Source organism: Chlorocebus sabaeus, chromosome X, assembly GCF_047675955.1.
Source record: "Chlorocebus sabaeus isolate Y175 chromosome X, mChlSab1.0.hap1, whole genome shotgun sequence".
Lineage (NCBI taxonomy): Eukaryota > Metazoa > Chordata > Mammalia > Primates > Cercopithecidae > Chlorocebus > Chlorocebus sabaeus.
The window spans coordinates 3677205-3703923 of NC_132933.1; the positions used below are offsets into that span (position 1 = coordinate 3677205).

Genomic DNA, 26719 nt, shown 5'->3' on the forward strand with positions numbered 1-26719 from the left:
CAGTGGTTACCTAAGACCAAGGAGGGGATGGTATGGGCACAAAGGAATCTTTGGGGAGATGGGAGTATTCTATAGATGATACTTATGAGAAAGGGCAGAAAGGGGTATCACCAGATGGTAGATGTCTCAAAGGAGCACAGGTTACAACAACACTGTGATCTGGTAATGGTCTAAGAAGTACTAGACATCAAAGAAAATATGGATTGTACCTCTTGAGCTCTTGATTCTGAATTATCAACCACATTTTGAGAACCAAAACAGTGTATTCAAGAGGAGAGTCAGGTTTCAGTTAAGGCCAAAAGGGGTTTATGCATTCAGAGAAGAGGTTGAGAAAATAGGTGGACTCACTAAGTCATAGAGTGGCAGAGTTAGGCAATAAGAAGAGTTTGTGATAAAGGGTTCATAAGGGTATGGGTGGTAGGGTCAGACAGGACTTTGTAAAACAGAATTAAGCCTGACTGAAAGTGAATTAACAAATATCCTTGCCCTTGTGGTGGTGTCTGAGGTAAACAGATATATGAAATGTGATTAATTCTGATTATTTCCTAAGGGGAGAATGGGTACTCATTTTGAATGCTGTAGTCTGAAATACCTAAATTTTTTATCCTTAGGACCTAACTCTGTATAAGGCACAAAACAGACAGTTAGCAATATTGGAGAAAAGAAGACAATAAGAGCTACATTCATCATAATAATAATATATTTAATAATTACTGCAAGAAAAGTACATTATTAACTCTGATGGGAACAAATATGGTATAGTGGGCTACTTGGCTGTGCCTGAGAATTAAAGTCCTTTCCACTCATCACAGATGTGGTTTGGTATAAGAGATACATGTCATCACGTAAGTGCACTAGAAGTGCTCAAAGGAGACGAGGGAGGACAGTCAGTTCTACCTGAGCCTTTTCAGAAATATTTTTCTAGTCTTGAAAGAGAAGCACTGGTGACAGGCTGAATATCTTTTAAAATGCCAAGAATCTCTTCGTCTATCCATGAAGTGTACCAAAGGCTTGATTGAGGGCCCTACCAGCTCTGACTAGCTAAGAGCTTTCAAAAAGTTGACGGTTTTAATTAAGCCCTAGAGACTAGAACTCTAGAAATCTCTACTGAGATATGGCACAGAAACACTTATGTTGCAATACAGTTCTCTCCATCTAAGCACTAGCAGCACACTGCTATGAATGTGTCAGAGTGGACAACTGCATTTGCTAATAACCATTAATGAAGTAGCTTGTTTCTCCCATTAAGTAACTCCTTGCTTGATATGATATGAAGGTTTTCAAGGCCTGGATCCATTCTCAGAGACTACCAGGTTACAGATTCAGAGTTTGTTAATAAGTATTAGCTATGTGGCAGATTCCTTACATGGCTTAAAATGTGTTTTGACTAATCACCCTTGATTACTCCCTGCCTAGTTGGTGCAAAGGTACTCCTTTAGGGTATTTCTGTTGAAATTGTAGAGTCTTTTGCAGTCTGGATTTTCATTTATATAGCAAATATATAAGTAAGGTACTACAGCAGACCAAGATAGAAAAGGAAGCCCCAGAGGCTTCAGCACACATGGTTGACCCTCTGGGTAAAGTTAATGGACACAGTGCCTTCTCTGCTTGATTTCGCATATAGCCTCTTTCGCCTCATTAGGAATTCATTCCATGCCCCGCTTGACCCAGGCTAAGGAGGCTCACTTTCTGCATCCTCTTCAGCATGCCAATGCTCAGAAAGACATTCTGACCATTTCCCCTTCCTCAAGTTTGAATGACTTTGTACATCTACTGCTTTATCAAAATCCTGGGGGACAGAGACAGTAGGGAATATTCATAAATGAGCAAAATGGAGGCACAGAGAGAATAAAGAAATTGCCTAAGATACAAAGCAAGTAAGTGGGAGCACTCAGAACATCTAACTTCTAGTGTAGTACTCATTGAGACTAGGAACACATTGCTAGCAATTATAAAATTATTATGATAATATTGTTGTTAACACTAATTATACTGTTATAATTAATTACATAGTATGAACAACACTATTGTTCAAACAACAGTAAAGACAATAGTGGTGTTAATTACAGAAGTTACTATTCATGGAATGATTACTCTGTGTCAGGTATTATACTATAGACTATATATATATATATATATATAATCTTCAATCCCCAACAAATCTCTGTATTGTCTGGTGTTATCACCCCCCTTTTACACATGATAAACTGAGGCTGTCTGGGGTAAAACACCTTATTCAAGGTCATATTACTAGTAAGCGAGGTTGCCCAGTTTTCAGCCTAGTTCATTCTGACTCTAAAGCTTATACTGTTAATCACAATTTTATATATATATATGTATTTTCACATGCATAACTAAAATATGAAAAGATTAGAAAAAACGTAAAATATAATTTAAACGTAAATAAAATTTAGCCTTGAATTTGGAATAGCACTCCCCCCAAAAAAGAATCAATTGATCTAAAGACAAGCTTGGATTTGGCAAAAACTCCCGAGAAACAGATTTCAGAATAGTTTTCATCGTTCACAAAGCCCAGTAGGGACCTAGGGTGTGATGCAGCTACAGAACCACTTTCCACAATAGTTTGCTGCATTATCAGAAGAGTGTCCAAAATTAAGGAAGTAAGCATCCTACTGAATTCTGACCATGTCCTGAGTCTTGGGCTCAGTTCTAGGCTATTCAGAAAAAAAAAAAAAAAAAAGCCAGGATAGGAAAGGAAGTAAACAAGAAAAGGAGTTCATGAGGTGAACATGAATCTCCATGTTCATTCTGAAGATGAGTAGTTTTGCAAGGAACCATAGCCCTTTTTAAGTCTCTGAAGGCCTGTTCTGTAGAGTAAGGAGCAGATTTTTTTCCTTGCATGGCCACAGAAGAAACTCCAAGATTGGTCTGTGGGCCAGTAGCTAGAAGAAGCCAGATTTCAGTTCGTGAGCTAGTTTTTCTCTAATTAAAATGCTCTCTTACAATGAAATGGGCTACCTGCTCTTCAACGGAAATATAGCAGAAGCTAGAGGACAACAATTAAATGTAATCCATTGCAGATGCCTATATAGTCTTCTGCCAAGTGGAATGGGCTGGTTACTAGGTGGACCCATCAGATTTGATAGTCTGGTGTTTTTTTTTTTTTTTAATTTTATTTTATTTTAAAGGGGCCATTTTGAGTGGGGTAAAGCTTCTCCTTTCAAATAGGTAATCAGTGATTTCATCGAATAAGTTCTCAAAGTCTTTCAGTTGCAACTGGTTCTCATCTTTTCTCTCCTCAGGTGTCACCACTGTGCTTACCATGACCACCTTGAGTATCAGTGCCAGAAATTCCTTACCTAAAGTGGCATATGCGACGGCCATGGACTGGTTCATAGCCGTCTGTTATGCCTTTGTATTTTCTGCACTGATTGAATTTGCCACTGTCAACTATTTCACCAAGCGGAGTTGGGCTTGGGAAGGCAAGAAAGTACCAGAGGCCCTGGAGATGAAGGTGAGATATAGCAAAAGAAGAACTGAGAAGCACCCCCTGAGAGACCTGTATTGGGACCAGGAGTGGGCAGTCTATAGCCTGCAAGAACTGGGCAGGGCTATGTGCTATTCACTGGGGTCATCAATCCAATTCTCAAATGGAGTGCTTCTTGGCAACCTGGCATGTTGTCTAAGGGCAAAGAAAAGAGGGCAGGTATCATGGAGGATTGATGTCTTGTGGTGAAGGATCAAACCTAAATGTGATGCTGCTAGATTCAAGGGGGACCCATTGGTACTTACAAAGTCACTCAGAGGCTTGGACTCTATCTTCAACCCAGAGTACAATCTCTAAGGCCACCTCTGCCCCTCTTTCCAGTATATTCAAATTATAGTCAAAACAAAATGATCATTTTTCCTTCTGTGTCTGCTTATTTTGTATTCTGTACCTGAGATGCTGTTTGTTTTTTCCCCTGCTTGCTAAAGACCTACTCATTCTTTAAGACTCAACTGAAATGTTACTTTCTCCATAGAGCCTTTCTGGAATCATTCACAGATTTACCTTTTCTTGAGGCATGGGTGCTTCTGATATTAAAATAATTTATTTGTATTAGTTTTTGTCTTCCTCTCACTAGACTTGAACATTTTGAGGGCAGGGCTTGTCTACATCTTATTTCTAGCTAGCCAATATCCTTGCGTAGCATCTGACTCACAGTAAAAGCTGAATAAATGTTGACTGGATTGGTGCATTGATGGGAATGAAGAAGAGAGATTAAAATCATTAAACCAACTACATTGATAGGAATAAAACATGAACACAGTCAAATCAAGATTGTTGTCCCTGGATGCTTTAAATAAGTTCAGGTCGCTAGAACTAGGTGAAGATTATCAAAATATGCTAAGAGGAACTGGCAAATGTGATCTCAGGACCATCCTGGTACTCCTCAAATAATCATGGAGAAGAGAAATGGTAATGATTTTTCAAATTGGGAGAAAATATGTATTGCATAGAGTATAGACTGATGAGTTGGCAAAATTTTTGAATAATTTTTACTTATTTAGATAAAATTTATTAACTCCTTGCTATAAATTATGAAGAAATAAGTGTAGTTCTACTTCCTTAATCTACTCTATCTACCATAGGATTTTTTTCGTTGGTTTTATTGTACTTAATCTAGTTGTTACCTTTGTACCCTTAAAATATATTTATTCCTCTATAACTTGGTTTATCAGCTAGGAACAGGGTCTGTTAGCCCCCCACCCACGATGAATATAAGGAAATCAGTACACACCCACTCCTACCTCTCCTTCTCTCTACCAGTTCCTGTCATCTCCTTACTTCTGTTTGCTATACTACTATTGCTCCATTATTACGTTTTATAACACTTATATCCTTCCATGCTATTGTAAATCTTACAATTGTTCAGTCATAGTTCTACATTTAAATGGGTTCTTTTCTTAAAATTGTCCTTGTATCTATCATTTCTGTTCATTGTATATTTACATCAATTCCTTTTTTTAACTTTTAAGTTCAGGGGTACAAGTGCAGGTTTGTTATATAGGTAAGCTTGTGTCATATGGGTTGGCTGTATGCTGTACAGATTATTTTATCACCCAGATATTAAGCCTAGTATTCATGAGTTATTTTTAATGATCCTCTCCCTCCTTCTTCCCCCCACTTTCCCAAAGGCCCCAGTATGTGTTGTTTCCCTCTATGTGTCCATATGATCTCATCATTTAGCTAACTTCTGTAAGTTTCTTTAAGATGGTCTCATGGGAACCATATTTTCTTCTGTTTTGAATGTATAAAATCAATGTCTATTGTGTTTATACTTAAATAATAGTTGAGCTGTTGTACAATCCATGGGTCACATTCTCTTTCTCTGATGACTCCATTAAGACATTAATTACAATACTCAATTGGCCATTTTCTTCCTTTTGTAACAAAGTTTGTATTAGTACCATGATAGTTAGTCTTCAATTATTACTTGAAGTTGCATTAGAGAAATTTTCTACTACCCTTGTTATGTATGGAAGTATCATTTGGGGGAGTAACTGAGAGAGCTGGCAGGATAGTAATGAGTAGCTGACAATGAGTAGTAGAGAGTAGTTTGAGCATCACTTGTTGTCTATATAATCTCTTATGAGTAGTCTTCCCTGTGGTTGTGATTCTACTTCTGACTAGTAAGAACTTTCCCTTGTTCACAGGAAATCCCTCTATGTTGATACAGGTGTCTGTGTGCATGTCTCTGTGTGTGTTTGTGTATGTGCTTGTGCATGTGTATGTGTGTATAGTGTTATATTCTTTAATCTTCCAGTCTCTGTCTCCTCTGCCACTAAGTGGTAGTCAGAGTTCCAGGATGTTCTCATTACCAGCTTGAAAACTGATTTTATTTCAAAACAGGGATTGTTTCTTTCCTTTGTCAGGTCATGCCACACACTTTTGGGACACTATCCTTGACCAGAAATCTGGAGCAGCAGGTATCCTCAGTGTCATCTTCACCCTGATCTGATTTTCACTGCACTTCACTTTTACTTTCACTTTCACTTCACTTAGGAGTCCTTACTTTTTGGGATTAAGGTTATAAAAGCTATTAAGTTTCACCAAAGATAGAGTTTTGGTTTTTATTTCTCATCTTATTGTTTTTGGTTGGTTCCAGAGAGGAAAAGTGAACAAAGATATCCGTACTCTGACATATTAAACTGGAAGTTCCCTAAAATATATTATTAAACAGATAGATATTTTAGGAGCAGTTAGCAACAATCAGTGATATACAGCTTGAGTTCACTAATAAAAAATTATATCAAACTAACCTCATGGGCATTTATCAACAGTTTATTGGACTAGTGAACCAGAAAATATCATAGATTTTAATAAAACATTTGACTAACTTTTTAAAAATTATACCTCCATGAAGAAAAGGAAGCAGGCTGGATGTGGTGGTGGCAGATTGCTTTAGCTCAGGAATTTGAGACCAGCCTGGGCAACATGGTAAAATACCATCTCAAAAAAAAAATTAATAATTATCTGGACGTGGGTGCACATGCCTGTAGTCCCAACTAGTCAGGAGGCTGAGGTGGGAGGATCATCTGAGCTTGGGAAGTTCAGACTACAGTGAGCCAAAATCGCACCACTGCACTCCAGCCTGGGCAACAGAGTGAGACGATGTCAAATTAAAAAAAGAAGAGAGAGAGGAGAGAGAGAGAGAGATAAAGGAAAGAAGGAAAGAAGGAAGGAAGGTGAAAAAATAGTACAATTAGGCTGATGTAGTTGGTTGACCAATTCAAATCAAATAGAATTAACTGATGGCACTGGGTGCAGTGGCTCACACCTGTAATCCCAACACTTTGGGAGGCCAAAGCAGGCAGATAACTTGAGGTCAGGAGTTCAAGACCAGCCTGGCCAACATGGCGGAACCCCATCTCTACAAAATTACAAAACATAGCCGGGCATGATGGCATACTACTTGGGAGGCTGAGACGGGAGAATCACTTGAACCCGGGAGGCGGAGGTTGCAGTAAGTCGAGATTGTGCCACTGCACTCCAGCCTGGGCAACAGAGAGAGGCTCTGTCTATAAATAAATAAATAAATAAATAAATAAATAAACTGATGGAATGACAGACACCAAACTGAATGGAGGTCCCTGCGGATACACTACAGGACTTTGTCTTTGACCCTGCTTTTTCTTTTTCTTTTTTTTTTTTGATTTATCTTATTATTATTACTATTATTATTATTATTATTATACTTTAAGTTCTAGGGTACATGTGCATAACGTGCAGGTTTGTTACATATATATACTTGTGCCATGTTGGTGTGCTGCACCCATCAACTCGTCAGCACCCATCAACTCGTCATTTACATCAGGTATAACTCCCAATGCAATCCCTCCCCCCTCCCCCCTCCCCATGATAGGCCCCGGTGTGTGATGTTCCCCTTCCCGAGTCCAAGTGATCTCATTGTTCAGTTCCCACCTATGAGTGAGAGCATGCGGTGTTTGGTTTTCTGTTCTTGTGATAGTTTGCTAAGAATGATGGTTTCCAGCTGCATCCATGTCCCTACAAAGGACACAAACTCATCCTTTTTTATGGCTGCATAGTATTCCATGGTGTATATGTGCCACATTTTCTTAATCCAGTCTGTCACTGATGGACATTTGGGTTGATTCCAAGTCTTTGCTATTGTGAACAGTGCTGCAATAAACATACGTGTGCATGTGTCTTTATAGCAGCATGATTTATAATCCTTTGGGTATATACCCAGTAATGGGATGGCTGGGTCATATGGTACTTCTAGATCTAGATCCTTGAGGAATCACCATACTGTTGCTTTTTCAAATGTTGTTATTAATGACTCAGATGAAGACATATAGGGTAGAAGACTCAAATTTATAAGCTGGCATTAATGAATATTGGTTGGGGAATGAGTATTTTCTGAATTAGGAATCAAATAGGATTTCTAATTTGAAAGGACAAGCTTAAATTAAAATATTAACATTTGCTAAATCAAATATAAATTCTTACACATAGGTACAAAAATAGATCTGGGATTAAAAAGCTTAACAATTAAACATTGAAAATAAAATGCTAGGATATGAAGAAAATGCAAACTAATGTACACCTACTTTGTGGTACAACTCTTGGAAAGCTCAATTTGATTTGGGTCTGAGTTAAGAATCACCTAGAACTAGTGAGGGGATAAGCCCTTTTTATTTTGTACTGTTGGGCCCATGCTTAGAGTACACTGTTCCAGTTTGGTTACTACACTAGAGGAGGGACAAATGCCTCAGGGGGATGATTATTGCTATTTTCAGATACCTGCAAGGCTTCCATGATGTTTTATAAAAAATGAGACAGATTTTTTTTTTTATGTCCAGCAAGAGGAGTGGAAGTGGTTTGAAGACAGAGAGAGGACTCAAATAGATTGTTAGAAACTCTAGAGCTAGACATCAGAAATGATGACCATTTCTCCATTTAAAAAGTGCTAAAACTTTAAATAGAGAGAACAAAAAGAATATTATAAAACTATTTTGCAAAGATAGTGGTCTGTCTTCCTCTTTAGTCTCTCTCTACGGTCAGTCCCTTTAAGTTATCTCAAGAAGCATATTATGAGAATTGAAAAAAAGTATGGAATGCACAAAAATGGATCTCTAATGTACAGGTGCTATGCTTTGTCTGCACTGCTACAATGTGGAGCAACTAATAGTGAGATGAACAGAAAAAATCTTGAGGTGCATTGGAAGTGAAAATATTAGAATTTAATAATAACTAATTTTCTTTTTTCTTCCATTAGAGAGACATATTAAACCTTTTTGCCTCCTAAAGCTAGAATGGGTGAGCATAAAACAGTTTTAAAATAATATAACTGATTTTAAAATTTATTTGTGATCTGTATTATGATCAGGCATTAGATAAAATGTGAGAGGAAACATTATAAAGGAAAAAAAGAAGATATGGAAATAAAACCTCATTTTCTAATGAAGATAACTCACTACCCTGTAACCGCACTCTAGAAAATAGATGAACTGTGGATTTTTGATGATCAACCACGTTTTTATCACTGCTTCCTTTGAAGATTCCGCTAAAATGGAATAAAACAGGCATAAAACCACAAGGTGAGCAGGACAAGGGATGTCAGTCAGACAAGAGATATTAACACATCTATAGAAGAATGAACATGGATGGAGGTTGTAACAACTGATTTATCAAACTGCAGTAAAACATAACCCTGGAGAAATTCAGTGTTAAGAAGCGCTAGATACAATAGAGAACAGAACAAAAGTCTGTGTACAGAGTAGTTGAGACTCCAGAGCCTGCTCAATATGTGAAATGTCTCTAGCCAGATGTGTACTCTCCAGGAAAAAAACAGCAGGGTTGCTCTTCTAAAGAAACTGAGCATCCCCAAAGGAAAATTTTTGCATAGTAACATTTTGAAGTACCGCCTCAAAATGACCTACTTTACCTAATCATCCTAAATCACAGCCCACCAATCAACAAGCTTGGGTTAGCTACATGAGCAAACAGACATCTTCTCTGTTGCCAAATAATACTGGGATATCAAGGATCACCAATTAAAAGTTTGCAATGTGAAAGAGAATAGCAAAGATTAAAACAAAAACAAACAGGCAAACAAACTAAAAAGGAACACCTCACCTTGAAGGGAGGGGACAGACATAATTTAGGAAATTAAAGAGAATGTAAGAAAAACAAAACTTTTACTTTAGATTTGTAAATACATAATATTAATAAAATAAGAACAGGATGCCATACAAAAAGAAATTAGAGAATAAGGAAGAGGTATTGAAATTAAAAAGAATTGCCAAAATAAAAATTTCAATAGAGAAGTAGGAAAATAAATTAAAGGAAATCAATCTATAAGTAGGGCATTAAAAAAAGAATGTGAAAGGAAAAGTAAGAGATCTAGGAATGAAACCAGGAAGTTCATCCAAATTTAAAAAGAAAAATTATATCAAGTATCTTTCCCAACCACAATAGTATGAAACTTGAAAGCAATAAAGAGAATAATTTTGAATAATTTACAAATACGTGGAAATTAAACAACATTCTCCTGAACAACCAATAAGTCAAAGGAGAAATTAAAAGGGAAATTTAATGTATCTTGAGAAAAAAATAGGCATACAATGTACCAAAACTTATGAGATGCAGCCAAAGCAGTTCTAAGAAGAAGGAAGGTTATAGCAAGAAACACCTACATCAAAAAAGAATAAAGATCTCAAATAAGCAATCTAACTTTATGCCTTGAGGAACCAGAAAAAGAAGAACTAAGCCCAAAGTTACTAGAAAGAAGCAAAGAATAAAGATCAGAGCAGAAATACATGAAATCAGGAATTTAAAAAACAATAGAAAAGATCATTAAAACTAAGACATGTTTTTTTCAAAAAATAAACAAAATAGACAAACCTTTAGACTAAGAAAAAAGAGAGAAGACTCAAATACAAAAAATAAAAAATGAAAGAGGAGATGTTAACAACTGATATCACAGAAAAACAAAGGATCATAACAGATTACTATAAACAATTATATGCCAACAAACTGATAATCTAGAAGTAATAGATAAATTCCTAGACATACATCACCTGCTAAGACTGAATCATGAGGCAATGGAATATCTGAACAGACCAATAATTAGTAAGGAGCTGAATCAGTAACAAAAAGTCTCCCATCAAAGAAAAGCCCAGGACCTGATGCCTTCACTGCTGAATTCTACCAAGCACTTAAAGAAGAACTAATACCAATCATTCTCAAATCCTTCCAAAAAAATGAAAAGGGAATACTTCCAAACTCATTTTATATGGCCAGCATTACCCTCATACCAAAGACAGGCAAATATACTACAAGAAAAGAAAATTACAGGTCAATATCCCCGATGAACAAAATAGATGTAAAAATCCTCAACAAAATTCTAGCACACCAAAGTTAACAGTACATTAAAAGAATGATTCCCCAGAACTTCTTAATAAATAAATATATGTGTGTATGTGTGTGTGTGTGTGTGTGTGTGTGTGTGTGTAATGGCTGTAAGGGTTAAATCGTAAACTTAAAAAAAATTATTCACCTTGACCAAGTGGGATTTATCCCATAGTATAACATGTGCAAATATATAAATATGCTATACCACATTAACAGAATGAAGTCCAAAACCAGTTCGTCATCTCAATAGATGCAGAAAAAGCATTTGACAAAATTCAACATTCTTTCATGATAAAAGAAAAACCTATCAACTAATTAGATATACAAGAAATGTACCTCATCACAATAAAGGCCATATATGACAAACCCACAGCTAACATTATACTCAATGGTAAAAAGTTAAAAGATTTTTCTCTAAGTTAGTAACAAGACAAGCATGTCCACTCTCACCACAGTATTGGAAGACCTATCCAGAGCAATTCAACAAGAGAAAGAAATAAAAGGTATCCAAATTGGAAAGGAAGAAGTCAAATTGTCCCTGCATATGGATGGCCTGATCTTATATATAGAAAACCCTAAAGACCCTACAAAACAAACAAACAAACAAACAAACAAACAAACAAACAAACAAACAAAAACCTGTTAGAACAGATGTGATGGCAGGCTCCGGGAGGCTGAGGCAGGAGAATGTTGTGAACCCGGGAGGCGGAGCTTGCAGCAAGCTGAGATCTGCCACCACACTCCATCCCAGCCTGAGCGACAGAGCGAGACTCCGGAAAAAAAAAAAAAAAAAAAAAGAAAAGAAAAGAAAAAAAGTTGAACTCACAGAAGCAGAAGGTAGAATGGTGGTTTGGTGGTTACTGGGGACTGGAAGTCAAGGGTACTTGTTGTAGTAAAATACAAAATTTTACTTAGATAAGAATAAGTTCAAGAGACCTATTGTACAACAAGGTGACTGTAGTTAATAGCAATGTTCTCTATTCTTGAAGACTGCTAAGAGTAGATTTTAAATGTTCTAATCACAGAAAATGATAACTGTGTGAGGCAATGCATATGTTAATTAGCTCAATATAGCCATTCCATAACGTACACATATTTCAAAACATCATTTTGTACATGATAAATATATGCAATTTCATCTGTCAATTAAAAATGAATGAATAGAAATAAAAATTATAAAAAGTGAAGTACTAAAGTGACAACTGCGCAGCAGGCAAATTTGCAAAGGAACCAGTCCAGTTTGCAGATGGATACTAGAGGGATTTATATAGTCATTTATAACGTTATCACCACTGGTTATTGATAGAACTAAAAATTTTGCTATAATTGTAGTAGAGGATTCAGGAAGGGTTACATTTGTGAAATAAATCATTATTTATCATGAAAAGACAACTGGTAGTAAGCAAAACTGGTAGCAGTATAAATATATTGTATAAAAGTATAGAAATAACTATTAGAAGTATTAATATCACCTAAGAGAATTAAAAATAAACACCAACAAGGGGCTGGACAATCGGTTTGGGTGCATTGGGGTAAGGGTTTCTTGATTTTAATAAGTTCTCAACTTCAATTTTTTAAACTATGTCCATTACTACTTTAAGTTATTCAACATCAAAAATAATAAAAGGAAAGTTAAGTGAAAAAACAAATCTCAACATTTAAAAAGAGGAAAATTATTCTTAGAACCATTTGCAAAATTTATATAACTTCTTGTATAAATTTTGCAAAAAAAATAGTAAAGCTTGGACTCTCTTTTTTTGTTTTCAAATGGTGCTGGGAAAATTGGCTAGCCATAAGTAGAAAGCTGAAAATGGATCCTTTCCTTACTCATTATACGAAAATTAATTCAAGATGGATTAGAGACTTAAATGTTAGACCTAAAACCACAAAAACCCTTGAAGAAAACCTAGGTAATACCATTCAGGACATAGGCATGGGCAAGGACTTCATGTCTAAAACAGCAAAAGCAACGGCAACAAAAGCCAAAATTGACAAATGGGATCTTATTAAACTAAAGAGCTTCTGCACAGCAAAAGAAACTACCTTCAGAGTGAACAGGCAACCTACAGAATGGGAGAAAAGTTTTGCAATCTACTCATCTGACAAAGGGCTAATATCCAAAACCTATAAAGAACTCAATCAAATTTACAAGAAAAAAGCAAACAACCCCATCAAAAAGTGGGCAAAGGATATGAACAGACACTTCTCAAAAGAAGACATTCATACAGCCAACAGACACATGAAAAACTGCTCATCATCACTGGCCATCAGAGAAATGCAAATCAAAACCACAATGAGATATCATCTCACACCAGTTAGAACGGCAATTAATAAAAAATCAGGAAACAACAGGTGCTGGAGAGGATGTGGAGAAATAGAAACACTTTTACACTGTTGGTGGGACTGTAAACTAGTTCAACCATTGTGGAAAACAGTGTGGCGATTCCTCAAGGATCTAGAACTCGAAACACCATTAGACCCAGCCATCCCATTACTGGGGATATACCCAAAGGATTATAAGTCATGCTGCTATAAAGACACATGCACACGTATGTTTATTGCAGCACTGTTCACAATAGCAAAGACTTGGAATCAACCCAAATGTCCATCAGTGACAGACTGGATTAAGAAAATGTGGCACATATACACCATGGAATACTATGCAGCCATAAAAAAGGATGAGTTTGTGTCCTTTGTAGGGACATGGATGCAGCTGGAAACCATCATTCTCAGCAAACTATCTCAAGAACAGAAAACCAAATACCGCATATTCTCATTCATAGGTGGGAATTGAACAATGAGATCACTTGGACACAGGAAGGGCAACATCACACACCGGGGCCTATTGTGGGGAGGGGACGGGGGGAGGAATAGCATTAGGAGATATACCTAATGTAAATGACGAGTTAATGGGTGCAGCACACCAACATGGCACATGTATACATATGTACCAAACCTGCCAGTGGTGCACATGTACCCTAGAACTTAAAGTATATTTAAAAAAAGAAAATAAAAAGAGGAAAATTATTCTTAGGAGCATTTGCAAAATTTGTATAACTTCTTGTATAAATTTTGCAAAAAAGAAATAATGCTTGGACTCTATTTTTTTTATTTTGAAATACTCCAGAATAAAATTTTTATCTTTTTTACATTGGAGAAAACATTCACATTCTCTCTAAACCTTGGAAAAGCTTAGTTTCTTGTCCTTAATGGCTTTTAAGTCTATAGGTCATTCCTGCAATTGTAGCCACAAGTCAAGTCACCCCTTAGTATTTCTTTGTTGGGTAAATAACATTCAATATGGGTTAAGTTTTACTCATAAACTGGTGGTTTTCCTACCTTGCTCTGCAGTAGGTATAAGTGGCCTGACAGTAATCATAGTCTCGATTGAAATACACACACACACACACACACACACACGGCAATTATTTCTGGAATACCTGTGGCATGCAAAACTAAACCACATGGTCCCAGCACTCAGGAGCTAATGGTCTAAGAAAAGTAAGGCATATATCCATATATATATACACACATATACAGACAGAGCACTGATATAGGACCAAATGCTGAGTGTCACAGGAGAGATAAATCCAAAATGCTTCCTCTCTATTTTGTTCTGTTTACCTTACTGAACACTTGACTGTTTCCTAAAAAATCTACTGCCCTTGCAAGTGGAAGCCACTCCTTCATTCCCTCCTGCTGCTTCCAGGCCACTGTTTACTCCTTTACTTCATGCAAAAAGTTTCGTCCTTTGATGTTCACTTCATCTGGCTTTCTCACTCTATTTTTCTTCATCTTGCTCAACTTACCAACATTACTGTATTCTCTCATTACTGTATTCATTTCATATATAGGATTTCTACAACCAGTTCACTTTATTTGCAACTGCCCCAAGTTCTCTCTTTGTTTTTCAGTTAGATGACTCCTCTGACATCATAAACTAGAATTGAGCCTATTAAATGAGGTCTGGATTGTCCCATTTACCAGGCACTGCTACTGTTTCCAGGACTAGGCAAAGGTTTCAGAAATGAACCAATCTAACTGCCTGTATATTTGTTCTAGTGTTTTGTTTTTGTTTTCGTGTTTTGTTGTTTTTTTCTTGTTTTGTTTTTTCAGAAAAACTGACAGTAAGTCAGCTAATTGTGTTAGTATTTTTGGAACTGTTACTTGACATCAGAAGAGTTTTGTAATGAAAGTTGTGGACACACGAGGCCATATGTTCCACAGGGCTCGCCTCCATGTCATCCTTGGTCAATACCCAAATTGTAATTTTCTCTATGGTTATTTATCCTCCTCTCACTTCTTATCCTTATCCTCTTCTGTGTTTTTTTTTTCTTGACTTATCCTCTTACTCCTCATAAACTGTCCCTCACTTCCCTCAGGAACTCCTGTTCATGGGAAGACAGAACATTCTGCACCAGCAGCTTCTTCATTGAATGACCCGTCCACCTCCTGTTTTAACTGACATGTGATTCTCAGTTGAGACTTCCTTCCAACTGCCTTCCTGCTTGGCAGAAGCTGTTAATCTGATTCCCATTTTCCAGAAGTGTAGTTTACATCATGTTAATCCCCAGTACTGCTTTCAGACCATTACTCTCTCATTCTTTTACATTAAAGATGTCTTCATTGAAGTGTCAACTCCTCACTTGGATTCTCATACATCAGGATTTCCTGTTTTTCTTGTTCATCCTTGGTATTTTCTTTGCACTATCCTTGTCTTCTTTCCAGCACTAAACGTTAGAGCATTTCAGGGCAGATCAGTCAGATCTGCAGACCAGTCAGCAGTCAGATCTCTTTTTTATTTTCTGATTCTGTACTCACTTCTCAAGCGACCTCATTCAATCCCAAGACATTGAATCAATGGCCATCTAGAGGCAAACAATTCCCAAATATGTATCTCTAGCCCAGACCTTTCCCCTGAGCTGCAGACTGATATATGTAACTGTGTACGTCTCTATTAGGATTATATTCCTATTGGGATGTCTGATAAAAATGTAATTCTTATATCCAAACACAACTCCTCTTCCCCCTAAACCTGCTCTTCTTCAAGTCTTCCCAGCACAGCCAATAATGTCACTATTCTTCCAGATGCTCAGGCCAAAAACCTGGAATCCATTCTTAATTCTTTTGTTTTTCTCACCTGTCCCCCACTCTGCTCTCAGAAAACCCAAACCTAACTCATCAGCAAGTCCTGACTCCTCTACATTCACAATATAACTTGAATCTGTCTACTTTTCTCCATATCTTTCAACACACCACACCTCTCACTAGCCTCATTAGGACTAACATCCTAATTTTAGTCCTCTACTTTCATGGCTACACATCTGTTCTCTGCCCAACAGTAGGGAAGATCAATTAAAATAGTAAATTATAAAAATTCTGCTCCAAATATTTTAATGGCTTCCCACTACATTTAGATCAAATTCCATTATTCTTACCATGGTGCTCAAAACCTTCCAGGATCTTGTCCTTAGATCTATGATGGTACCTTTTAGCATCTTTTTTGAATTTTCATTCACTCCACTCACTCATCCCATAGTGGCCTCCTTGATGATTCTTTTTATTTATTTATTTATTTGTTTGTTTGTTTATTATTTATTTATTTATGAGATGGAGACACGCTCTGTCACCCTGGCTGGAGTACAGTGGCGCAACCTCTGCTCACTGCAACCTCCATCTCCTGGGTTCAAGCGATTCTCCTGCTTCAGCCTCCTGAGCAGCTGGGACTACAGGCATGTACCACCGTGCTCGTCTAATTTTTTTGTATTTTTAGTAGAGATGGGGTTTCACTGTGTTTGCCAGGATGGTCTCGATCTGACCTCATGATCTGCCCGCCCCAGCCTCCCAAAGTGCCTGGATTACAGGCGTGAGCCACCGCACCCAGCCTCCTTGATGATTCTTGACGAATCACTTTCATTCCAAGCCCAGGTACTTTGTCATTACCATTCTTTATGAAATGTTTATTGTTGAGATCTTTTCACAACTTGCTTTCTTATTTTGTTCAGGTCTCTACTTACCTTCTCAGGCAGACCTTCTCTCACTAGCATTCATCATCTTTTTCTTCACTGCCCTGCTTTATGTGCTTCCATGATAATTCTCACCTCCTGACATTACATTGCTTTATATATTTGTTTGCTTCTATGTTTATTACATGTCCTCCTTCCCCCTCACTGGAATGTGAACTCCTTTAGGGCAGGAGTTGTGTTTTACCACTTATTCCTGCACCCCAACCACCTAGCACAGAACCTGTCACATTGTAGACACAGAAAATATTAAATAAATGGATGATTTCCTATGTTTTCCTTGCTTCTCTATTCAGCATAGGTACCGTAGTGTATCACTGCAGTCACTCACCAGCACTCTTGACCTCCCTAGTCACTTTAATCCAAGTCCTCTATTTCTCTCTGAAAAAAAAAATCTATTACTATTGATGGGTTGGTGACATTAATGAGTGTATTTTTGAATTCTGCTGTTCCTTCAACCTATGCCTGCAGTTACTCTCTGTCCCTAATTAGTTCTGTCTTCTTTATCCTACAAAATCTGGTTTAAATCAGCCAGGCGCGGTGGCTCATGCCTGTAATCCCAGCACTTTGGCAAGCCAAGAATTGAGTACAGATTCTGAAAAAAACACCTGAGGTCAGGAGTTCAAGACCAGCATGACCAAATGGAGAAACCCCCTTCTCTACTAAAAATACAAAATTAGCCAGGGATTGGGCTGGGGGTGGTGGCACATGTCTGTAATCCCAGCTACTCAGGAGGCTGAGGAAAGAGAATTGCTTGAACCCGGGAGGCAGAGATTGCAGTGAGCCAAGATCACGCCATTGCACTCCAGCCTGGTCAACAAGAGCGAAACTCCAGCTCAAAAAAAAAAAAAAAAAAAATACACACACACATACACACACACACACACACACACACACACATATATGCATATATTCTAGTTTAAATCCTTACTATTTATTTTACCTTCCTCATGGGGAATGTAGAAGCCATTGTATGAGATTTCCCTCAACCTACTGGGCTCCTTTCTCTCCACCAAAATATAGATGGTATCTAATCTCATCTACTCTTTCCTTCTCAGCTGTGATCTAGACCTGGGAAATTCCACACTTATGCTCTAGATAACCCCCTCCCCCCGCCTTTTCAGGAAGGTGGTACAAGTGATTATTTTTCTTTCATCTGCATTTTCTCTCCTTTCCATTGACTTACTTGACCTTTCCAAATTCTTTCTTCTCTTGAACTCCCTTGATTCATTATTTATGCCCCTCTGAATGTTTCTAATTTGTGCCTTCTCCCTTATATTTTAATTCTCTCTTATTTTAATTAACCTTCCTCATTAAACTAGATTTCCTGAGGGTAGGGTCTCTGATTTATCGTGTGTGTGTGTGTGTGTGTGTGTGTGTGTGTGTACACATAATGGTAAATATATATAACCTTAACCAATTTGAATTGTGTAGTTCAGTCCCATTAAATACATTCACATTGCTATGCAGTCTCCTGAACCCTTTTCATCTTGCAAAACTGGAAATCTGTATTCATTAAACAACAACTCCCCATTCCTTTCTGCCCTAGCCCCTGGCAGCCACCATTATGCTTTCTGTCTCTATGAATTTGCTACTCTAGATATGTCATAGAAGTGAAATCACGTAACAATTATCCTTTTGTGACTGGCTTATTTCATTTAGCAACCTCAAGATTCATGTCTGTTGTAGTATGTATCAGAATTTCCTTCCTTTGTGAGGTTGAATGATTGTGAATGGAATGAATTCATTGTGTGTGTATATCACATTTTGTTTATTGTTCTCTCAATGGACACTTGGATTGCTTCCACCATTTGTCTATTGGGAGTAATAAAGCTATGAACATGGGTATGCAAATATCTCTTTGAGACCCTGCTTATAATTTGGGGATATATACTCAGAAGTGGAACAGCTGAATCATATAGTGATTCTATTTGTAAGTTTTTGAGGAACCATCACAACATTTTCCATAGTGGTTGCACCATTTTACATTCCCAATAGTGCACAAGGGTTTCAATTTCTCCATATCCTTGCCAACACTTGATATTTTCTGGAGTTTTTTGGTAGTACCCATCATAATGTGAGGTGGGGTCTCATGGCTTTGATTTGCATTTCTGATTAGTGATGTTTAGCATATTTTCATGTGATTTTTGGCCATTTGTAAATCTTTTTTGGAGATATGTCTACTCAAGTCCTTTGCCCATTTTTAAATTGCCCCATTTTAAATTGAGTTGTTTGGGTTTTTGTTGCTGGTTTTATTCATCTGTGAATCCCACATAGCATATATTCCATTGCTTTGCTCCACTTCTGCCCCACGGGCTCAGAAAAGCTGAGCACCTGCAAGGGGGTTGACACAGAGGCACTGGACCATGTAAGTATATACTCTGAGGTTCTAGTTGAGTTTCACCTTTAGAGACAATTGACAGCAGAAGTATCATTGGAGGAAGACTTGAGTGGGATATGCATTTCTCTATAAAAGTTTTCATTGCCTCATCACAAACCCACTAGATTTTTAGAAGTAAAGGCGTTCTTGTTCTGGATTCAAACTCCTTGCGAAATTTGGAGAAGTCAATTTCCACTTTTTGGTTAGGAAATTGCCCTAGGCTGAACTTTGGAGACATGCTGTCTATGCATCAAAGGTCAAGACTCAGGGGAAACAAACAAGAAGTCATACTGATAATCTTCAATAGTGGGTATTTTTTCATTCAGTAAACATCCATCATTTGCCTAAGAGCCAGATATTTGGCTAAGGGATAGGAATAGAATGACAATTCGGTCAAAGTTAAGTCATCTCAATCTGTATCTATCAAGGAGAATTACTGGAAAACTAGGTGTAGAAATGGGTAAATATTACCATTAATCTATGGCTTGTTTTCCTATTTTCTTGAAACTCAAATTTTGCTTTGATTTCCTTCTTTAATGATTTAGGTAAAAAATTGTAGTGGCTGATTAAAATGTGTCATGTTGAAAATGGTGGAAGAAATTAAAAGGTAATTTTCCCTTACTACTTAAAAAATCTGTGATTAACTTGATTGCTACTTCTCCCCATCTATAGAACATAAAGTGCTTATGGAGCTAAAAAAAAGTATTCATTGTTCAGAATCATTGTTTCAGAGACTTGGTCATAGCCAGTTTATAAGACAGCTAAGTGGAATGACATATGTAAAAGCTTCTAGAAAAGTCAGGGCGATATTTTCTTTCCTTTCTTTTGTCTTTTCTTTCTTTTCTATAATTTTTGGTCTACCCATGAGAAAAGAGTTTACTAAGCAAATTAATGAGCAAGTTGGCAAACAAGTAAAGCACCCTTTTATTTAATAGCAAAGACATTTAGCAGCAGGACTCTATTTACACAATGAATTTGCTAATTATAAATGAGTCCCATGTAGTATTTAAATAATTTACAAGGCTTTTAGAAACCTTAGAGTTCTGTCCCCCTTCCACTTGTAACAATGTGATTGCAATCCCCAAGGAGAAATAATATTGCTTTCAAATATCCTATTAGTCAGACTGTTCAATTTACGTAAACCAACATCCTCTCATCTGTTGCATTTCCCCTCCATGACTGAAAACGCTGAGGCCAAAATAAGCAGACAGAGCAAGAGAGCATAGCATATAAGGCCTTTCAAGGGCTTGCTGCTGCCTGTTTTACACAGCCTCAGTTTCTGAAACTCTTTGCCATGCACACTGTGGCCCAGCTATGGTAAACTTCTTGTCAACTCAAAAAACAGTGCCCTTGGCCAGGTGTAGTGGCTTGCACATGTAATCCCAGTGCTTTTGGAAGCCAAGGTGGGAGGATCACCTGAAGCCAGGAGTACAAGACCAGCCTGGGCAACATAGTGAGATGTCATCTCTAAATTAAAAAAGAAAAAAATTAGCTGGGCATGGTGGCACACGCCTGTAGTCCCAGCTACTCAGGAGCCTGAGGCAGGAGAATCACTTGAGCCCAGGAGTTCAAGACTGTAGTGAACTATGTTCACACCAAGGCTCACCAGCCCAGGTGACAGAGCAAGACCCATGTCTCTAAAATAAATAAATAAGATGGCCTTGGCTTATGTACTGGCCTTTGCCACATGCTCATCTGATGAGCTCCTGCTCATCTTTTGTGACCCAGACCATAAACTTCATTGCCTTCTCTGAGCCAACTTTTCCAATGCCAGCAGGTACTTTGTCCCTCCTTTGACCGAATTCCCATAGCACTTGGTGCAGATCTTTGAGAAGTCTGATCACATTCAATGGCAATGATGTGCTTAAAGGACTTTCTCCCACACCCGAGTGTGAACTCCTGGAAGAGAGGGACTCATGTTTTACCCTTTCCATTTATCTCTAAGTACCTAGCATAGTCCTTGGCCCAGTAAGCATTCAGTAAATATTGGGGAAAAGTTATTAGGATCACAATAGTAAATGGCAGTTAGGTATAAAGGAGAAAAAATAAGAATGATGGGAACTCTGAAGTTAAGAAGAAAGGGTATATGAAGAGATTAGGAGACAAGGGGTCAGCAAGAGAGGATGGAAATAGAGGAACACACAAAGAAAGCAAGTAGGAAGTGAAGGAATAAAGAAGTGAAGCCTGGGTTCTGGGAAGCAAAGTAACATCAAGGATGGACTCATGAGGTGTATGAAATTAGGGCATTTCTGAAGCTCATCTATACCCACTTTTCCCTAGAGCAAACTGGGATGGAAAGAAGAAAAGGCCAGAGTGAGGAATGAGGCAGCAAACCATCTATAGACCATGAGCTAGGCCACCGCATTTGGCATGGGGTTGGGGCTGGCCTCCTCCCCTGGCCCCTCCTGTTCTTCAGCTCCTCAATTCGTATCCAGGCCTAAGCGTTGTCTCCTCTTCTCTCTTCTGCACCAGGGGAGGCCCAGTGAGGCTCTCTGTATACACAAGTTCATACTGTATATGAGAGCAAAATGGCATGTGGGTGTGCTTTCTTCCCACTGGGTGTTTGAGTTTCTTTCACTCTTAAAAAATAAGCACAAAGGGCAGTGACATAGCAGCTCCCCATCTATCTCTGCCTTTGTTATGTCAGAGAGTCTTTTACATAGCTATGTGGAAAGCCTTGGCCTGCTCCTGAGCTTGCTGAACAGTTACACTGCATGAAGGGTTGTAATGTTGTTGTAATGATGCATGTCAACATGCCATGGTATATATTGTCTTTATGACAAAATGACTTTTCAGACTCACCAAGCTGTCTTATTCACAGGAGATGTGTCACTTGATGGTCACGGCCTTTTGGAGTTAATCCTCGGGTAACCAAAAAGTGTCTGGGGCCTATAGAAAGCAGCACAGTGCAGCCCTGGATAAAAATCTCTTGCCAGATTGCAAGTTAGGCTCTGCCATTTTGTCTGAGGCTGTTTTCTCATCTGTCAAATGAGAGTAATCTCATCCACCTACCTCATAGGGGTTGCTCTGAGGATCAAATTACATGATATATAAGATTCTACATGTGACAAACGTTCCACAGTTTATTGGCAATTTCTAGCTCCATTCTCTCATCTGATCCTCTAAACAATCCTGAAAATTATTTTGATCCTCATTTTACAGATGAAGAAACTGAGACATGAAGAGGAAAAGTGACTTAGCCAAAGCGACATAGCTAGTAAGCCAGGGTGATCCACGTTTCCTGTTTTCATACACATCTTCAGTTATTCCTTGACACAAACCTGGCTACTAGTGCTATTGGCTACATGGCCCCTGTTTCTTAACTTCCCTCATGGCTCCTCCTCCCTGTAGTCTCTGAAGGTTCTCTGTGTAATGAATTAATTAGCTTTGTTTTTTTCTCCCTTTCTCCCCCTCTTTTTCCCGGCCTCTAGAAGAAAACACCAGCAGCCCCAGCAAAGAAAACCAGCACCACCTTCAACATCGTGGGAACCACCTATCCCATCAACCTGGCCAAGGACACTGAATTTTCCACCATCTCCAAGGGCGCTGCTCCCAGTGCCTCCTCAACCCCAACAATCATTGCTTCACCCAAGGCCACCTACGTGCAGGACAGCCCAACTGAGACCAAGACCTACAACAGTGTCAGCAAGGTTGACAAAATTTCCCGCATCATCTTTCCTGTGCTCTTTGCCATATTCAATCTGGTCTATTGGGCCACGTATGTCAACCGAGAGTCAGCTATCAAGGGCATGATCCGCAAACAGTAGATAGTGATGGCAGTGCAGCAACCAGAGCACTGTATACCCTGTGAAGCATCCAGGCACCCAAACCCCGGGGCTCCCCTTCATGTATTTCAGGATTCTTCTTTTTACCCCTCTACCAAGCTGTGACTCTCAATTCATATTTATGAATCTCTATGAAAAAAAAACTACAGAAAAATTACTTGTCCCTCCAATATTGCTCAGTATAACCCCATCAAAGCCAAACACTGCCATTTGTCCAGTTGCTCATTTTAGTCTGCCAGTCTCCCCTAGCTGAGGGTACTGCATGTATTTTATTGCACTCTGCCCACTGCAAAAAGAACTAGAGATTCTACTCTCTATAGTGGAAGCCTTGGCTGTTTGAGAGGCCCAGAACAAGGAGAATTGTTGACTGGCCATCTAGATCAGATGATTCTAACTTACTAGGCAGCCAGGTTGGGCTATGCCATGTGATCTTGCGTGACACCTCCCCTGCCTTCAGCAAGGCCTACTAGGCATAAGTACTGATAGCAAAGTTGGGAGTCAATTCTATACCCCCAACCCATTTCTTAGTTTGGAAATCAGTGGGGACAATTGGTACCAACCACTGTCTACCATGTATGGCCAAAATAAATAGAACTAGCTATGCCAGCCTGGTGCCAAGATGATTGGTGCCCTGCCATGTCCAGCCCCTCAGGAAAATAGTCCCCTCCTTGGTACATCTCTCCTCCAGAAGATCTTTCCCCACTGCCTTTGACACCCTTGTAGCCAACTGAGCACTACTTAATTTGGACTCATTACCACCTGTAAACTTTCCAGGAAAAAATGATCAAGTATTTTTTATTTAAATAAAAAAGTTGCAAATAGAAACAGTGATCTAGAAAAAAAAAAAAAAAAAAACACTTTTTTTACATATGGGAGAGATATAAAAGTCATCTCCCTGCCAAGGCAACTAGCCTATACTGGATTGGGCAAGAGATTTGGAGTGGATGGTAGTTGAGGATTGAAGTCTAGCTCAAAAGAGAAGGCTACTGGCAGATGAAAGTCAAATTCTTCCTTCCGTACACTCCACATTCCACACCCTGGCCCAGGCATTTTTGTCCCACCATATCGGGAACCTCTGGTCCTCTGTTGATGCCGATTCTATGAAGGGTGAATTGGAAATTCATACAAATAAATATCTCTAGTCAATATTGAGTCAACTAGATCATTAACTTTATTGACAATTTTATAATATATTATTTAGAGGCCATTTGTTCTTAATGTTAACGTGAGTAAAAGACACAGGTGTAAATATGCAATTTTTATAAGGTAGATAACCTGAATCCCAGAAGTTTGAATGATTTGCCTAGGCTCCTTACAAGTTAATAAAGAGCTATCATGTGCCCCTTTCCAAAGGCCAAAATAAAGGGCTGAGAAGCCAGGTCCACCGTGACCTCAGAATCAGCATGATCTCAGCAGGCCTTCTGGGTCATTAGTGGAACTTGGTTGGGCACCAAAAAGGTTTTTAGAAAATCACAACGTGTCACCCAAGAAGATCACTTTTAATAGTCTCAGCCCAAGAGAATGAGACTGTTTATGATGGCAGCCCCAGCCACTTTGGCTCTGAATACCTGCACTAGTCCGGAGTATCCTAGAAGCCCAGGGTAAAGTTACGAGGGCACCACAAGCAGATTATCCCTGCCCACCCGCTGAACAAAGCTCCTAAGGGGTGTATCATTAGCTGCTGGTTGCCTTTTCATCCATCTTTTCCCCATCCCCTGCTTCCTTGCCATTGCTGGGATAATGCATGCCAGTCCCATTATTCCTAAGAGTGTGTCTGTAGGTAAATTCATGACTAGAAGAGTGTAGTCTTGTGGATATGTGGGGATATTGGGGGGCGGGGGGAGGGCGGGGCTGTTAATGATTGTCTTAAGGAACTTCGAATGGAAGCCTGATCTTTGCCTCTCTATAGAAATTGTGTTTCCAAATGCTTTGGTGCAATGTTTAGCTGCTGTTTATTAAACCCTTTCTGAATTGTACTTGGTCTGCAGAACTTTCTTTGGTCACTCTTTGCCTAACACAGACAGTACTATGTTTTTGACTTTCATCCCCAATCTCATGCCACCGTTACTTTCCGCTTCTTAACCACCATTATAATAAGATAGAAGAAAGGTACCCCTAGAGTAAGAAATGTATTACAGTGATCCAAAGTGAAACTCGTGTGAAAACATAGCTTTGATTGACTCAAGGGTCTCATTACCCAATATGAAATATTATGAAAAAGCTGTATTGCTTCTTCTGCTAAATTCACCCACTCCCAGGAAACAGAGAAATGTATTTTCATTGTAATTCTGAAAGATTTCTCTTTTCCATGGCCTACTATTTTCCCTTTGTCAGCAGTTCCCTTAAGCAATAATTATTAGTCAAATTGAGAGTAAGTCTTTTATTGGTTGAGCCATGTGTTGGGAAATGGATGATGACACTTATTTCTTACAGAGTTAGAAGACATTTGGGAAATGATCTCATGAGATCTGCTTGAGGAAATCATCAGCTCCTAAGGGATGGGAAAAGTATTGGGAGAGCATGTCAAATCACATACAATTTTTTCTCATCCAAAATAAAAGCATGGACTTGTACCATCTGACACTCAATGAATGTTCCAGCTCTGATGAATGTCCTACTGCTGCAGCAATCCCACTGTCCCTGGGCAGTTCAATCACACCCCCAGAACAACCATGCGACAGACAGTGGGGGCAGCCTGTTTTGTAAAATTGCCTGATACCAATATTTAAGTGTTGCTGTTTCTTTCAAAACTTTCTGAAACTACTTTGCCTTTGGAAACTATTCCCTTAGTCTTAGTGGAAAGCTCAAGCTGTTCCCATAAGCAAATGTGTTGCTGAGTTCTCCGAGAGTTTGAAACCCTGTCACCGGCTGGGACTTGAGTATTTATGGTATTCAGAGCATGAGAGAGTTCTCCCCAGCAGTTCGTTGAGGGTGCCAGTCTAGAGGCTGTGGGAAGAGTGTCTAGCACATAGTAGGTATTCAGTAAATATTTATTGAATAAATGAATGTGAATCTGGACCAGAGCTACATGCAGGAGGATTTCTTCATGGCAGTGTTGGAGAGGAGGCTAGCCACATCATGATGCATGGAGACTAATAGAAACAAACAAATGCAAAGTGCAACCTTGTAAAGTAGTACTAATAAATGTGCTCTATTTTAAGCCACTTTAAATAGCTTTTCCCTAATGAAACAGCTGTTTGCTCCCATGGGCTTTTAAATTTGGGGGTTCATTTAATGATCTATAAGTTCCTTGTGCTAGAGTACCGAAGGCAGGAGAGGAAGGCACGACTGAGCACCAGACCCATCTGAAAGCTTCAAGCACAACACACTGGCCTATCCAGGATGCATCTGTGCTATGACACCCTTCAGAGGGCTACCCAGGCCCTGAATCTTTGCAAGAGGTCCAGCAGGAAATGGAACCAGGAAGGGGAAAGTAAGAGGAAGGACGTAATTGGGAGGAATTCTGTTAAAGGTGCCCTAGAATTGGAAGCAGAGGCAGGGATCTCTCCTTTCCAGCTTCAAAAGCTTTTTTTTTTAAGTATACTTTAAGTTCTAGGGTACATGTGCACCACTGGCAGGTTTGTTACATATGTATACATGTGCCATGTTGGTATGCTGCACCCATTAACTCGTCATTTACATTAGATAT

General features: G+C 38.7%; 1 protein-coding gene across 1 annotated transcript in view; it reads left to right on the forward strand.

Moving 5' to 3' along the window:
• Positions 1 to 25078, forward strand: part of GABRA3 (gamma-aminobutyric acid type A receptor subunit alpha3) — a 289627-nt gene extending 264549 nt beyond the window's left edge. The window contains exons 9-10 of the mRNA XM_007993008.3: positions 3264 to 3475; positions 22717 to 25078. Of these exons, the coding sequence (XP_007991199.1) occupies positions 3264 to 3475; positions 22717 to 23052 (548 nt within the window). The 3' untranslated portion in view covers positions 23053 to 25078. The remainder of the gene's footprint in view (positions 1 to 3263; positions 3476 to 22716) is intronic.
• The last annotated feature ends 1641 nt before the right edge of the window (positions 25079 to 26719 follow it).